This window comes from Myotis daubentonii, chromosome 7 (genome assembly GCF_963259705.1).
Source record: "Myotis daubentonii chromosome 7, mMyoDau2.1, whole genome shotgun sequence".
NCBI lineage: Eukaryota > Metazoa > Chordata > Mammalia > Chiroptera > Vespertilionidae > Myotis > Myotis daubentonii.
The window spans coordinates 9,489,418-9,502,761 of NC_081846.1; the positions used below are offsets into that span (position 1 = coordinate 9,489,418).

Here is a 13,344-nt window from a genome sequence, read left to right on the forward strand (position 1 = left end):
CATGCAGTGTTTCGCATCCTCCTGGTAATGGTGAAAGGTAGTTGCTTTTACTTTAGAGCACAAGCATACCTCAGAGATACTGTGGATTTGGTCTCAGACAAGCATAATAAAGCAAGTATAGTTAATAAAGAGAGTTGTAATCTTTTTCCTGGTGGAGGGTCTTGTCTTCAGTTTATAAAGAAAGACAATACTCGTGTAGTTCAGTAAAATGAGGTATGGCTGTTACTCAGTCCCAGTATCTTCAACTCAAGTCTTTTCCTTCCTTTCAGAGAAGTGAGTATCTTTCCAAACACATATAGAGACATAAAGAAATGTATAGCTTTGTTTTATTTGTTGTTCTCTTAGTTAAGTGGTATTTGCCATATTACTAACAATATGTTTAGAGCTCTTCCCATGTAGATATATAAGATCTCTCTTTTTTAAAAAAAATATATTGATTTTTTTACAGCGGGAAGGGAGAGGGATAGAGAGTTAGAAACATCGATGAGCGAGAAACATCGATCAGCTGCCTCCTGCACTTCCCCTACTGGGGATGTGCCACAACCAAGGTACATGCCCTTGACCGGAATCGAACCTGGGACCCTTTAGTCCGCAGGCCGACGCTCTATCCACTGAGCCAAACCGGTTAGGGCTATAAGATCTCTTTTTAACCACTGTGTAATGTTTCTTATTATGGATGTACTGTAGATTCTTTATTTTCTTTCTTGTTTTGTTTTATTTATTGTACAGTAGATTCTTTAAGCATTCCTCTTCCTACCTGATGGCCCCCCGTTTTTTAACTGATGCACATTTAGTTCGGTTCTAGTTTGACCACATCACAGTTAATATCTGGGTTTGACCATTAGTCAGGGCCCACACATTGTTTTTGCTTTTTCTTTTCAAAGCTCCGCAGATGATTCCAATATTGACAACACTTCCAGATTATATTTTAAGGTGCCTTTTAGTTCTAGAGTTCTATACTTGGAGTTTATGGCTAAATTGCAAAACTTTCTTGATGCCAGCCTTTTTAGAGCGGCTCTAGGGCCCTGTTCGGCAAACTACGGCTCGCGAGCCACATGCGGCTTTTTGGCCCCTTGAGTGTGGCTCTTCCACAAAATACCGACTTCTGCGCATGGGCCACGAAGTTTCAATCACACTGTATGTGTGCGCCCACACGTGGTATTTTGTGGAAGAGCCACACTCAAGGGGCCAAAGAGCGCATGTGGCTCGCGAGCCTCAGTTTGTCGACCACTGCTCTAGGGTATTGCTTTTCAAAGCGCGATAAGGACTCCCTGCCCTTATGAATGGGGTACTTATGAAAAATGCAGATTTTCTGCTTCATCCTAGATCTGTGTAATTAGAATGGGGTTTGCCTGAGAATCTGTCCAGGAGATTCTTGTAGGCAGTGTTGTTTGAAAATTAACTTCTCTGGGGCTTGAAGAAGAATTCAGTTTGCCTCAGCCCATTCACAGATGCTGTTTCACTGGATCTGTAAAAGGGTCCAGCAGCTGTCGTTTTAGGAAGCGATGCACGACTCGATTAAAAGCCATTAGAACCATGGTTTCAAGGTGAGGTCCTTGGACCAACAGCATCAGCATCGCTGGGAACTTGTTAGAAAAGTAAATTCTCAGACCCCCACCTAGACCTACTGAATCAGAAACTGGGGGTGGGGCCCATCCATCTATGATTTAAATAGTCCACAAGGTGATTTTGATGCATTTTAAAGTTTGAGTAACACTGTTCTAGAAAATAATTTGGTTTGGGATTGAATCCTAAATGTCATATAAATCTAATCTATTATAGGAAGTTGTAAATTGTAGATTACTTAAAATACATTTTGATTATATTTATCCTGGACCAATGAGTGACTTTTCTTTTCACTCTTTTTCTAGGACTGATGATGAGGAACAGACGCGGGTCAGTCTGAACTGTAGTCAGCCGGCTTTGATGCAGGTGGTGGCTTTCCTTTCCCAGAACAGACAGCTTTATCAGAAGACTGAAATTCTGTCACTGGAGAAGGTAATAAAAATATGTTACGTTGCCAAACACTGTCTGGCAAATTCATTTGTAAATTGTTCGATCAGTAGGCCTTCCCAGGGGACTGAGCTCCTCCCAGTGTTTTTGTCAGATCCGTATCCCCTGGACACAGACGTTGGCCTGGAGCTGTGAGCGCTCGGTGTGCGTGTTAGATTGATCTCAGCATCTGCTCTTCGTTCCAGGTTTGTTTCTGGGACTAATGATGGACAGTTTCTCTAACTTCTGTTTTTCAGCCTCTGCTTCTGCACACTGGGATGGGACGGTTATGCACCCTGGATGGCTCTGTCTCCTTGGCAACCTTGATTGAGCGAATCAAAAGGCACCTAAAACTATCTCATGTTCGCCTTGCTCTTGGGGCAGGGAGGACCTTAGGTAAATCCGTCTCCTTTATTTGTCCAGTATGCCTACTGTTAACACTGGGCAAAAGTTGAAAAACTCTTCATTGTATTGTAAGTGAAAGAAAGCCTGTAAGTAGTTATGGGAGATGCCTGACTGGTTTACGCTATCAGTCAGGTGTCTAGGTTGTGCTGTGGTGAACATCTCATTGGCTACCACAAGATTTATTTCCCCACAGTCTGTTCATCTCAAATCGGCAGGGCAAGTCTGCCCATTGTAGGTGGTCGCTGTTGCAAAGGGAGAGTCGTAAACCGTCATGTAAACATTCTAGCCTAGAAATGAACTTCCGTTTAACTCATAGTCCAGAGTTGGTCACATTGCCCGATCCAACCCAAGTTGGACATGAAGTACGTGCTTGGGAGAGAGCTGGGAAGTGGGACTGCTCCGGTTTCCATGCAGATCTTGGTGTTTTACGATCCTGGTGATGTTTTATAGGGAGGTGCTACTAAGTGAAGTGACCACTGCAGTTTCTGAGTCTTGTAGCCACTGTCTTTTCTATCAGCTCTTCCCAGTACTTTCGGGAAAAGGAACCAACAGAGCATTATTTGACCCCTGCAGTTTGCCTAGCAGTGTTATGAGTACATTAAAGTATGTGAGTTCCCACTGCAAAGGGGCCTAGAGGTTGTGGATTCCGAGTGTCTTGGGTGAAATTTATCTACTTGCTGCATGACTTTGACAGGTTATTTAACCTTCTTGTGTCCCGGTAGCCACATCTGTGAAAACTGTGGTGGTAGTTAAACCTAACTCATCAAAGTAGATGTACAGTCCACGTGGCAGGGCACAGTAAGTGCAGTAAGTGCTGGCCTTAGCTCCGTGGTAGGTGTCAGTGTTCCCATTGTGTCAGTGAAAACACAGAGGTTCAGAGATACTTATTCAGAAGTCTAAAGTTGGATCAAATGACTCATGGGCATTAATTTCCAAACAAAATAGATGGCAGAGGTGGGATTTGACTTCCAATCCAACCCCAAAGTCCCTTTTAAAATAGCACTATTGCGTGACCACTAATGAAGGGTTTATTCTCGAAACATAAGTGCTAAATACTTGTTGGATTTGGGCTTGACAGTTTATTTCACTCTTCAGAGGATGCTCCTTTATTTTATTTATTTATTTTTGTTAATCCTCACTCAAGGATATATTTCCATTGATTTTTAGAGAGATGGGAGAGGGAGAGAAACACTGTTGTGAGAGAGACAGATCGACTGGTTGCCTCCCACAGGGCCCGACCAAGCTGGGGATCGAGCCTGCAACCGGTGTACTAGTATATGCCTTTGACCGGAATCGAACCCGGGATCCTTCATTCCGTGGTCCGATGTTCTAGGGCCAAACCAGCCAAGGGCCAGAGGATGCTCTTTTAAAGTAAATATGGTGCCCAACTGATTTGGCTCAGTGAATAGAGCATCGGCCTGTGGATTGAAGGGTCTCAGGTTCAATTCCGGTCAAGGGCATGTACCTTGGTTGTGGGCACATCCCCAGTGGGGGGTGTGCAGGAGGCAGCTGATCGATGTTTCTCGCTCATCGATGTTTCTAACTCTCTATCTCTCTCCCTTCCTCTCTGTAAAATATCAATAAAATATATTTTTAAAATAAATAAAATAAATACGATATTTAAAAATGTGTCAGATCCATTTGTAGCATTCCTCTAACTAGCCCTTTCAGTTCCTCTGCTTCCTCACCTGAGAACAGAGATAGTACCTGCCTAACTCTCCCTGTTGCCTGGGGACCCAGTAGATTACTTCCCGTAGTAGCGCTACAGTACAGCCAAGAGCTGTACTCTTAACATTATTCAGTGGCGCCTTATATGGGCTTGTGCAGCCATGTATGTCTAAGGAATAGTAACCCTGCCTTGGGTTAGCTATGCTATGCAATACCAAAGAATAATCTGTCTGCTATATGAGGACATGTTTTATTATTTTTTAAAGTTTAGTAAGCAAAATTTATATACTGGTGATGAGGGCAAGTGTGAAATCTGCATTACATTTAGGATTTTGGGTGCAAATTGTAATATTAAAATGAAGGGGACTTGTAAAGTACTGGTCTCTTGCTTCCTTTATCTTGCAGAGTCCCAAGTCAAAGTGGTGGCTCTGTGCGCTGGCTCTGGGAGCAGTGTTCTGCAGGGGGCAGAGGCCGACCTCTACCTCACAGGTAGGGCAGCCTTTGATTTCTCTTCTCCCCTTTTGTGTGTGTGTGTTCTTTCCCAACCGTGGTTTATCTTTTACAAGTTAAAAAGGCAATTTTAGGACTGCCCCTGACATATAGATGGAGCTAATAAACTTTTTTTGAACCTGAACTAAACAGGAACTACACCAAAATTGGGGACATCCTTATTGTTTGTGGAGAGAGAAAAAAATCATTTAACAATTTATTATCAGATTTAAAAATACTAACGTTTAGCATTTCTTTAACCTATCTTCTTTTTGTTTGTTTTTTTTGTTTTATTGCTTAAAGTATTACAAAGAGTATTATATATGTCTCCTTTTTTTTTCTCCCCTTGACCTTCCCCTAGCCTCCCATACCCCCCCGTGTCTTGTGTCCATTGGTTATGCTTATATGCATGCATACAAATCCTTCGGTTGATCTCGAACCCATCCCCTGCCCCTCCCAACCCTCCCCGGCCTTCCCACTGTGGTTTGACAGTCTGTTCAATGTTGCTCTGTCTCTATATCTATTTTTGTTCATCAATTTATAATGGTCTTAATTATCCATAAATGAGTGAGATCATGTGGTATTTTTCTTTCATTGACTGGCTTATTTCACTTAGCATAATGCTCTCCAGTTAACCTATCTTCTTCCTAAACATGACTTCTCTCAGATTTCATGTCACTTTCTATGTGTTGCCTTAGCTAGAAAATAGTTCTTCTTACTCAGCCCTAGAGTCAACCATCAGTTCATATCAGTTCTAGCTCCAAAATCTTTCTAGAACAGGGGTGGACAAACTTTTTGACTCGAGGGCCACAATGGGTTCTTAAACTGGACTCAGAAGAAGGAGCTGCGGCCGTGTTTCCCGACGTTGCCATGTTAACACTGCTGCTGGTGAAGGAGCGGAGGGGAGATAAAGAGAACCCTCTGCTCTTTCGGCTCCGCAGGCTGGATAGAACAGCCGGACGGGCCGGATCCAGCCCGCGGGCTGTAGTTTGCCCATGGCTGTTCTAGAACCTTCCCCTTATCTCTACCCAGGCATCTTCATCTACCCAAAGAATATCTTCAAGCCTCTAATCTTTTATTTTATTTTAAAATCCTCACCCAAGGTAGCAATACTTATATCAGACAAAATAGACCTCAAAGTGAAGGCCATAACAAGAGATAAGGAAGGCCACTTCATAATACTAAAGGAATCGATACAACAAGAGGATATAACCCTGATAAACATATATGCACCCAATGCAGGAGCACCCAAATACATAAAAAAAAAAACTCCTGGAAGATATCAAGGGAGAGATCGACAACAATACAATCATAGTAGGGGACTTTAACACACTGTATGCGGGAAACGTGTTTATACGTTCTACCAGTGTAGTAGAGCGCGGGACACGTATTAATACATTTTTTATAGACTAGCGGTAGAATGTGGGTAATGTATAAATACGTAAACTAAAGTTATCGTAATTTTACTGAACCTGAACGTTGCCATTTGCGCAAAAAATTAGCAAAAATGGCCCGCGCCACCTGTTAGCGCGCGATAAAAACTACCCGCAAACAATGTGTTGATACACCACTGACATCACTGGATAAATCCTCTAGACAAAAAAATCAGCAAAGAAAACAGCAATCCTAAATGACTCATGAGATCAAATGGACTTAACTGACATCTTCAGAACATTTCACCCCAAAGCCACGGAATATACGTTCTTCTCAAGTGCACATGGGACATTTTCAAAAATAGACCACATATTGGGTCACAAGCAAAGTCTCCCCAAATTCAAGAAGATTGAAATCATATCAAGCATTTTCTCAGACCACAATGGCATAATATTAGAAATAAACTACAATAACAACAATCCCAAATATTCAAGCACTTGGAAGCTGAGAAGCATGCTATTAAACAATGATTGGGTTAACAAAGAGATCAAAGAAGAAATTTAAAACATCCTGGAAACTAATGACAATAAAAACACAACAATCCAAAATCTATGGGACACAATGAAAGCAGTCCTGAGAGGGAAGTTTATAGCTCTACAGGCCTACCTCAAAAAAACAAGAAAAAATGGTAATAAATCATCAAACTCTACAACTCAAAGAATTAGAAAGAGAGCAAGAAAAGCCCACAGTATCCAGAAGGAAGGAGATAATAAAGATCAGAGCAGAAATGAATGACATAGAGACCAAAAAAACAATACAGAAGATCAATGAAACCAATAGCTGGTTCTTTGAAAGGATAAACAAGATTGATGAACCTCTAGCCAGGCTCACCAAGAATCAAAGAGAGAAGAACCCAAATAAACAAAATTAGAAATAAAAGAGGTGAAATAACAACAGACCCCACAGAAATACAAAGGATTGTTAAAATATACTATGGACGACTCTACTCCAACAAACTAGACAACCTGGAGGAAATGGACATATTCCTAGAAAAATACAACCTTCCAAAACTCAATCAGGAAGAATCTAAAAATCTCAATAGGCCAATAACTATGGAAGAAATTGAAGCAGTCATCAAAAAGCTTCCAGCAAACAAAAGCTCAGGGCCAGACGGCTTCACAGGGAAGTTTTACCAAACATTCAAGGAAGAACTAAAACCTATCCTCCTCAGACTACTACAAAAAATTCAAGAGGAAGGAACACTTCCAAGCTCATTCTATGAAGCCAGCATCACCCTCATACCAAAACCAGTTAAAGACAACACAATGAAAGAGAATTACAGGCCAATATCCCTCATAAACATAAATGCCAAAATCCTCAACAAAATTCTAGCAAATCGGATCCAGCAGTACATCAGAAAGATCATACATCATGACCAAGTAGGATTTATCCCAGGGATGCAAGGATGGTACAATATTTGCAAATCAATAAATGTGATACATCACATTAACAAATTGAGAGATAAAAATCACATAGTCATATCAGTTGACACAGAAAAAGCATTTGACAAAATCCAACACCCTTTCTTGATAAAAACTCTCAGCAAGGTGGGAATAGAAGGATCATACCTCAACATAAAAAAAGCCATATATGACAAACCCACAGCCAACATCATAATCAATGGGCAAAAACACACCATTTCCCCTAAGAAAAGGAACAAGACAGGGATGCCCACTCTCACCACTCCTGTTCAACATAGTATTAGAAGTACTAGCCATTGCGATCAGACAAGAAGAAATAAAAGGTATCCAAATTGGAAAAGAACGAAAACTGCCCTTATTCGCAGATGACATGATACTGTACATAGAAAACCCTAAAGGCTACATCAAAAAAATTATTAGACTTAATAAATGAATTTGGCAATGTAGCAGGTTACAAAATTAACGCCAAGTAATCTATGGCATTTCTATACAGCAATAATGAACTTACAGAGAGACTAAAAAAGCAATCCCATTTACCATCGCACCAAAAAAATTAAGATACCTAGGAATCTTACTAAGGAGGTAAAAGACCTGCATGCGGAAAACTACAGGACACTGAAATAGGAGATAGAGGAAGACATAAACAGATGGAAGAACATACCATGTTCGTGGAATGGTAGAATCAACATCATTAAAATGTCCATACTACCCAAAGCAATCTATAAATTCAACGCACTTCCCATTAAAATACCAACAGCATACTTCAGAGATCTAGAACGAACTTTCCAAAAATTCATCTGGAATAAAAGAAGACCCCGAATAGCTGCAGCAATCCTGAAAAAGAACAAAGTAGGTGGGATCTCAATACCAGGTATCAAGTTGTATTACAAAGCCACTGTTCTCAAAACTGCCTGGTACTGGCACAAGAATAGGCATATAGATCAATGGAATAGAATAGAGAGCCCAGAAATCGGCCCGAACCAATATGCTCAATTAATATTTGACAAAGGAGGCAAGAACATACAATGGAGCCAAGATAGTCTCTTCAACAAATGGTGTTGGGAAAATTGGACAGATATATGCAAGAAAATGAAACTAGACCACCAACTTACACCATACACAAAAATAAACTCAAAATGGATAAAGGACTTAAATGTACGACAGGAAACCATAAAAATTCTAGAAGAACCCAAAGGCAACAAAATCTCAGACATATGCCGAAGCAATTTCTTCACTGATACAGCTCCTAGGGCACTTGAAACTAAAGAAAAAATGAACAAATGGGACTACATCAAAATAAAAAGCTTCTGCACAGCAAAAGAAACCATCAACAAAACAACGAGAAAACCCACTGTGTGGGAAAACATATTTGCCAATGTCATATCTGATAAGGGCCTAATCTCCAAAATTTATAGGGAACTCATACAACTTAACAAAAGGAAGATAAACAATCCAATCAAAAAATGGGCAAAGGACCTAAATAGACACCTTTCAAAAGAGGACATTCAGAAAGCCAAGAGACATATGAAAACATGCTCAAAGTCACTAATCATCTGAGAGATGCAAATCAAAACAACAATGAGGTACCATCTCACACCTGTCAGACTGGCTATCATCAACAAATCAACAAGTGCTGGAGAGGATGTGGAGCAAAAGGAACACTTGTGCACTGCTGGTGGGAATGCAGACTGGTGCAGCCACTATGGAAGACAGTATGGAGTTTCCTTAAAAAACTGAAAATGGAACTCCCATTTGACCCTGTGATCCCACTTCTAGGAATATATCCCAAGAAACTGGAAAGACCAATCAGAAAGGATATATGCACCCCTATGTTCATAGCAGCACAATTCACCATAGCTAAGATCTGGAAACAGCCTAAGTGCCCATCAGTAGATGAATGGATTAGAAAACTGTGGTACATCTACACGATGGAATACTATGCTGCTGTAAAAAGGAAGGAACTCTTACCATTTGCAACGTCATGGATGGAACTGGAGAGCATTATGCTAAGTGAAATAAGCCAGTCAATAAAGGAAAAATACCACATGATCTCACTCATTCATGGACAATAGAGACCATTATAAACTTTTGAACAATAATAGATACAGAGGCAGAGCTGCCTCAAACAGATTGTCAAACTGCAGCGGGAAGGCCGGGGAGGGTTGGGGGGCAGGAGGTAGGGGGGTAAGAGATCAACTAAAGGACTTGTATGCATGCATATAAGCATAACCAATGGACATAAGACATTGGGGAATAGGGGAGGCTAGGGGACTGTCTAGGGCGGGGGAATAAAATGGACACATATGTAATACCCTTTGTAATACTTTAAGCAATAAAAAAAAAATAAAATAAAAAAATAAAATAAAAAGCTTTTGCACAGCAAAGGAAACCATCAACAAAACAACAAGAAAGCCCACTGCATGGGAGAACATATTTGCAAATGTTATCACTGATAAGGGTTTAATCTGCAACATTTACAGGGATCTCATGAAACTTAACAAAAGGAAGATAACCCAATCAAAAAATGGGCAACAGACCTAAATAGATACTTTTCGAAAGAAGACAGAAGAAAGGCCAAGAGACATATGAAAACATGCTCAAAGTCACTAATCATCTGAAAGATGTAAATCAAAACAATAATGCGGTACCATCTCACACCTGTCAGAATGGCTATCATCAACACATCAACAAATGACAAGTGCTGGAGAGGATGCGGAGAAAAGGGAACACTCCTTCACTGCTGGTGGGAATGCAGACTGGTGCAGCCACTGTGGAGAACAGTATGGAGCTTCCTCAAAAAACCAAAAATGGAACTCCCATTTGACCCAGTGATACCACTTCTAGGAATATATCCCAAGAAACTAGAAACACCAATTAGAAAGGATATATGCACCCCTATGTTCATAGCAGCACAATTCACCAAAGCTAAGGTTTGGAAACAGCCTAGTGCCCATCAGCAGATGAGTAGATTAAAAAACTGTGGTACATCTACACAATGGAATACTATGCTGCGGTAAAAAAGGAGTTCTTACCATTTGCAACAGCATGGGGATGGACATGGAGAGCATTATGCTAAGTGAAATAAGCCAGTCAGAGAAAGATAAATACCACATGATCTCACTCATTTATGTAATATAATGAATAACATGAACTGATGAACAAAAACAGATCCAGAGACAGAGAAGCATCGATAAGACTGTCAAACCACAGAGGGAAGGTAGGGGAGGTTGGGGGTAGAGGGGGGGAGATCAACCAAAGGACTTATATGCAAGCATATAGGCCTAACCAATGGACACAGACAACAGGGGGGTGAGGGCATGAGTGGAGGGGATGGGGGTAATGTGGGGATAAGGACACATATGTAATAACTTAATCAAGAAATTTAAAAAATAAATTCTCACTCAAGGATATGTTTTTATTGATTTTATTTATTTTTTTCTTAAAAATGTATTTTATTTTTTACAGAGAGGAAGGGAGAGAGATAGAGAGTTAGAAACATCGATGAGAGAGAAACATCGATTAGCTGCCTCCTGCACATCTCCCACTGGGGATGTGCTTGCAACCCAGGTACATGCCCTTGACCGGAATCGAACCTGGGACCTTTCAGTCCACAGGCTGACGCTCTATCCACTGAGCCAAACCGGTTTCGGCTTGATTTTAGAGAGAGGAAGTGAGAGAGAGAGAGAGAGAGAGAGAGAGAAATATTGATCAGTTGCCACATGTAAGTGTCCCAACTGGGGATCGAACCTGCAACCTGGATACGTGCTCTGAGTGAGAAATATCTTCTTACCTGGCTGACTTTAGATGTCTATGATCTATGAAGCATCACTTTGGCTGTAACTTCAGGGATGAGAACCATTGGTCAAAAGACCAAATAACAGGCCTCTGCTTCCACTTGTCACCCTTCCTTTGATCTTGACATGGAATTGGGTGAAGGGAAATATATCCTAGACAGACCAGCAGGTGAGGAGCTTGCTCCTTGCAGATACTGTATAAACGCTCTCATTTGCCTTTTCTTTCCCACAGCTGCCAACCTGTGCCAGGCTTTTCTTTCCTTTGCTTTCAGCTATTATTGTAGGGTCACCAAGAATTTCCCCACTTTCATGCCTCTTCCAGCCAGTGCTTTTATAACCTGGGCACCCAGACTCGTTCCTAAAGCATGGCTTCTAACTGGGCCACGTTAGTATCTTTTTCTCCTTTTTATCTTTACTATTATAGATCAAGATGTTGAAGAAAAAATATTTCTTATAATGAAATGACACATATGTGGGGTAGAAATGTGGACAATTAAACATTCCTGGGGGAGGAGGGTAACTCTTTTTCTAAGAACCTTTTTTTCCTTATATTTTATGCCTTTATATTCCTATATACATTTCAAAATTATACTTCATATAGAAGCAAACGTAGTCTTTCTGCTGTTGTGGTTCAGCATTGCAGACTCTGAGTCTAATGTTTAAGTATCTGCGCTTTCCTTTGCTGGCAGGTGAGATGTCCCATCATGATGTTTTAGATGCTGCTTCCCAAGGAATAAATGTCATCCTCTGTGAACACAGCAACACTGAACGAGGCTTTCTTTCCGATCTTCGAGATGCGCTGAGTGTTCACTTGGAGAATAAGATTAATATTATCCTGTCAGAAGCAGACAGGGACCCTCTTCAGGTAGTGTGATGCATACGGCACAGAGTGACATCTACTTTACAAATCGTTTCCCTCCTCAAACGCACATGATCAGTGGAGTCTGTATCCTTCTGGAAGAATGTTTAGAATGTACATTGTCATTTCTGGTTTGTTAATCTGCTTCACCAAATGTTCTATAGTTTTTAGGGTAAACACTGTAATGTAACTATTATTAAAGAACAGGTATTTAGCCCTGACTGGGTCGCTTAGTTTTGAGGAACTTCAATATGTTTTTACTGAAAAAAACAATACTATAAATAAAAGTGATTCTATCCAAATTGGAATTTTATTAATAATAAAGACTATTGACATATTCTTCTTGCAAATAGTATAGGCACAAAAATTATAAAAATAAACTAGTGGATATTTAAGGGCAAATGTAAAGTTTACACATTAGATCATTAAAGATTTTGTGTACTTTTTTATACTGCAAGTTATAAACTAGATATGTTAATAAAAAAAAAAGTGCAAGCCAGTAAGTATATGCTATCATTTCTGTTTTTAAAAGGAAAACAAAAAGACAAAAACCGTTATCTGTGTATAGACCACCTCTGGAAGGTTAGGCTATCAATGGTTGCCTAAGGCAGTGGTCGGGAAACTGCGACTCGTGAGCTACATGTGGCTCTTTGGCCCCTTGAGTGTGGCTCTTCCACAAAATACTGACTTCTGCGCATGGGCCACAAAGTTTCAATCACACTGTATCTGTGCGCCCGCACGTGGTATTTTGTGGAATAGCCACACTCAAGGGGCCAAAGAGCCGCATGTGGCTCGCGAGCCACAGTTTGCTGACCACTGGCCTAAGGAATTGGATCAAGGAATAGACAAAAACTGCTTTTCATTAGCCGTTGGTACAATTAAAAGAAGTTTTAGCCCTAACCAATTTGGCTCAGTGGATAAAGCATCGGCCTGCGGACTCAAGGGTCCCAGGTTCCATTCCGGTCAAGGGCATATACCTCGGCTGCGGGCACATCCCCAGTAGGGGGCATGCAGGAGGCAGCTGATTGTTTCTCGCTCATCGATGTTTCTAACTCTCTATCCCTCTCCCTTCCTCTCTGTAAAAAATCAATAAAATATATATAGTAAGAAAAATTTAACAAGTTTTAGAGTCAGTAATGTATAAATTCTTAAATATTTTAATAGTAATTGTCTTTAAGATTAAACCCTTAATTGACAGACTTAATATAAAATTGATTAATTATATGCCACAAAGAAATGATTTAAAAATTCTGAGCATTTTGGGAAATATTTTCATGAAAGG

The 13,344-nt window shown here is 40.5% G+C and overlaps 1 protein-coding gene across 4 annotated transcripts in view; it reads left to right on the forward strand.

Annotated features, from left to right (window-relative positions):
• NIF3L1 (NGG1 interacting factor 3 like 1) overlaps positions 1–13,344 on the forward strand; it is a 118,546-nt gene that overhangs the window by 4,065 nt on the left and 101,137 nt on the right. Inside the window, exons 4-7 of one of the 4 annotated variants that reach the window (XM_059702748.1) lie at positions 1,872–1,998; positions 2,250–2,388; positions 4,471–4,554; positions 11,893–13,106. In XM_059702748.1, coding sequence (XP_059558731.1) covers positions 1,872–1,998; positions 2,250–2,388; positions 4,471–4,554; positions 11,893–12,077 — 535 coding nt within the window. In that variant the 3' untranslated portion in view covers positions 12,078–13,106. Of the gene's footprint in view, positions 1–1,871; positions 2,012–2,249; positions 2,389–4,470; positions 4,555–11,435; positions 11,845–11,892; positions 13,109–13,344 lie in introns of those variants that run through there. The other 3 variants (XM_059702749.1, XM_059702750.1, XM_059702752.1) reach the window with 3 other exon arrangements.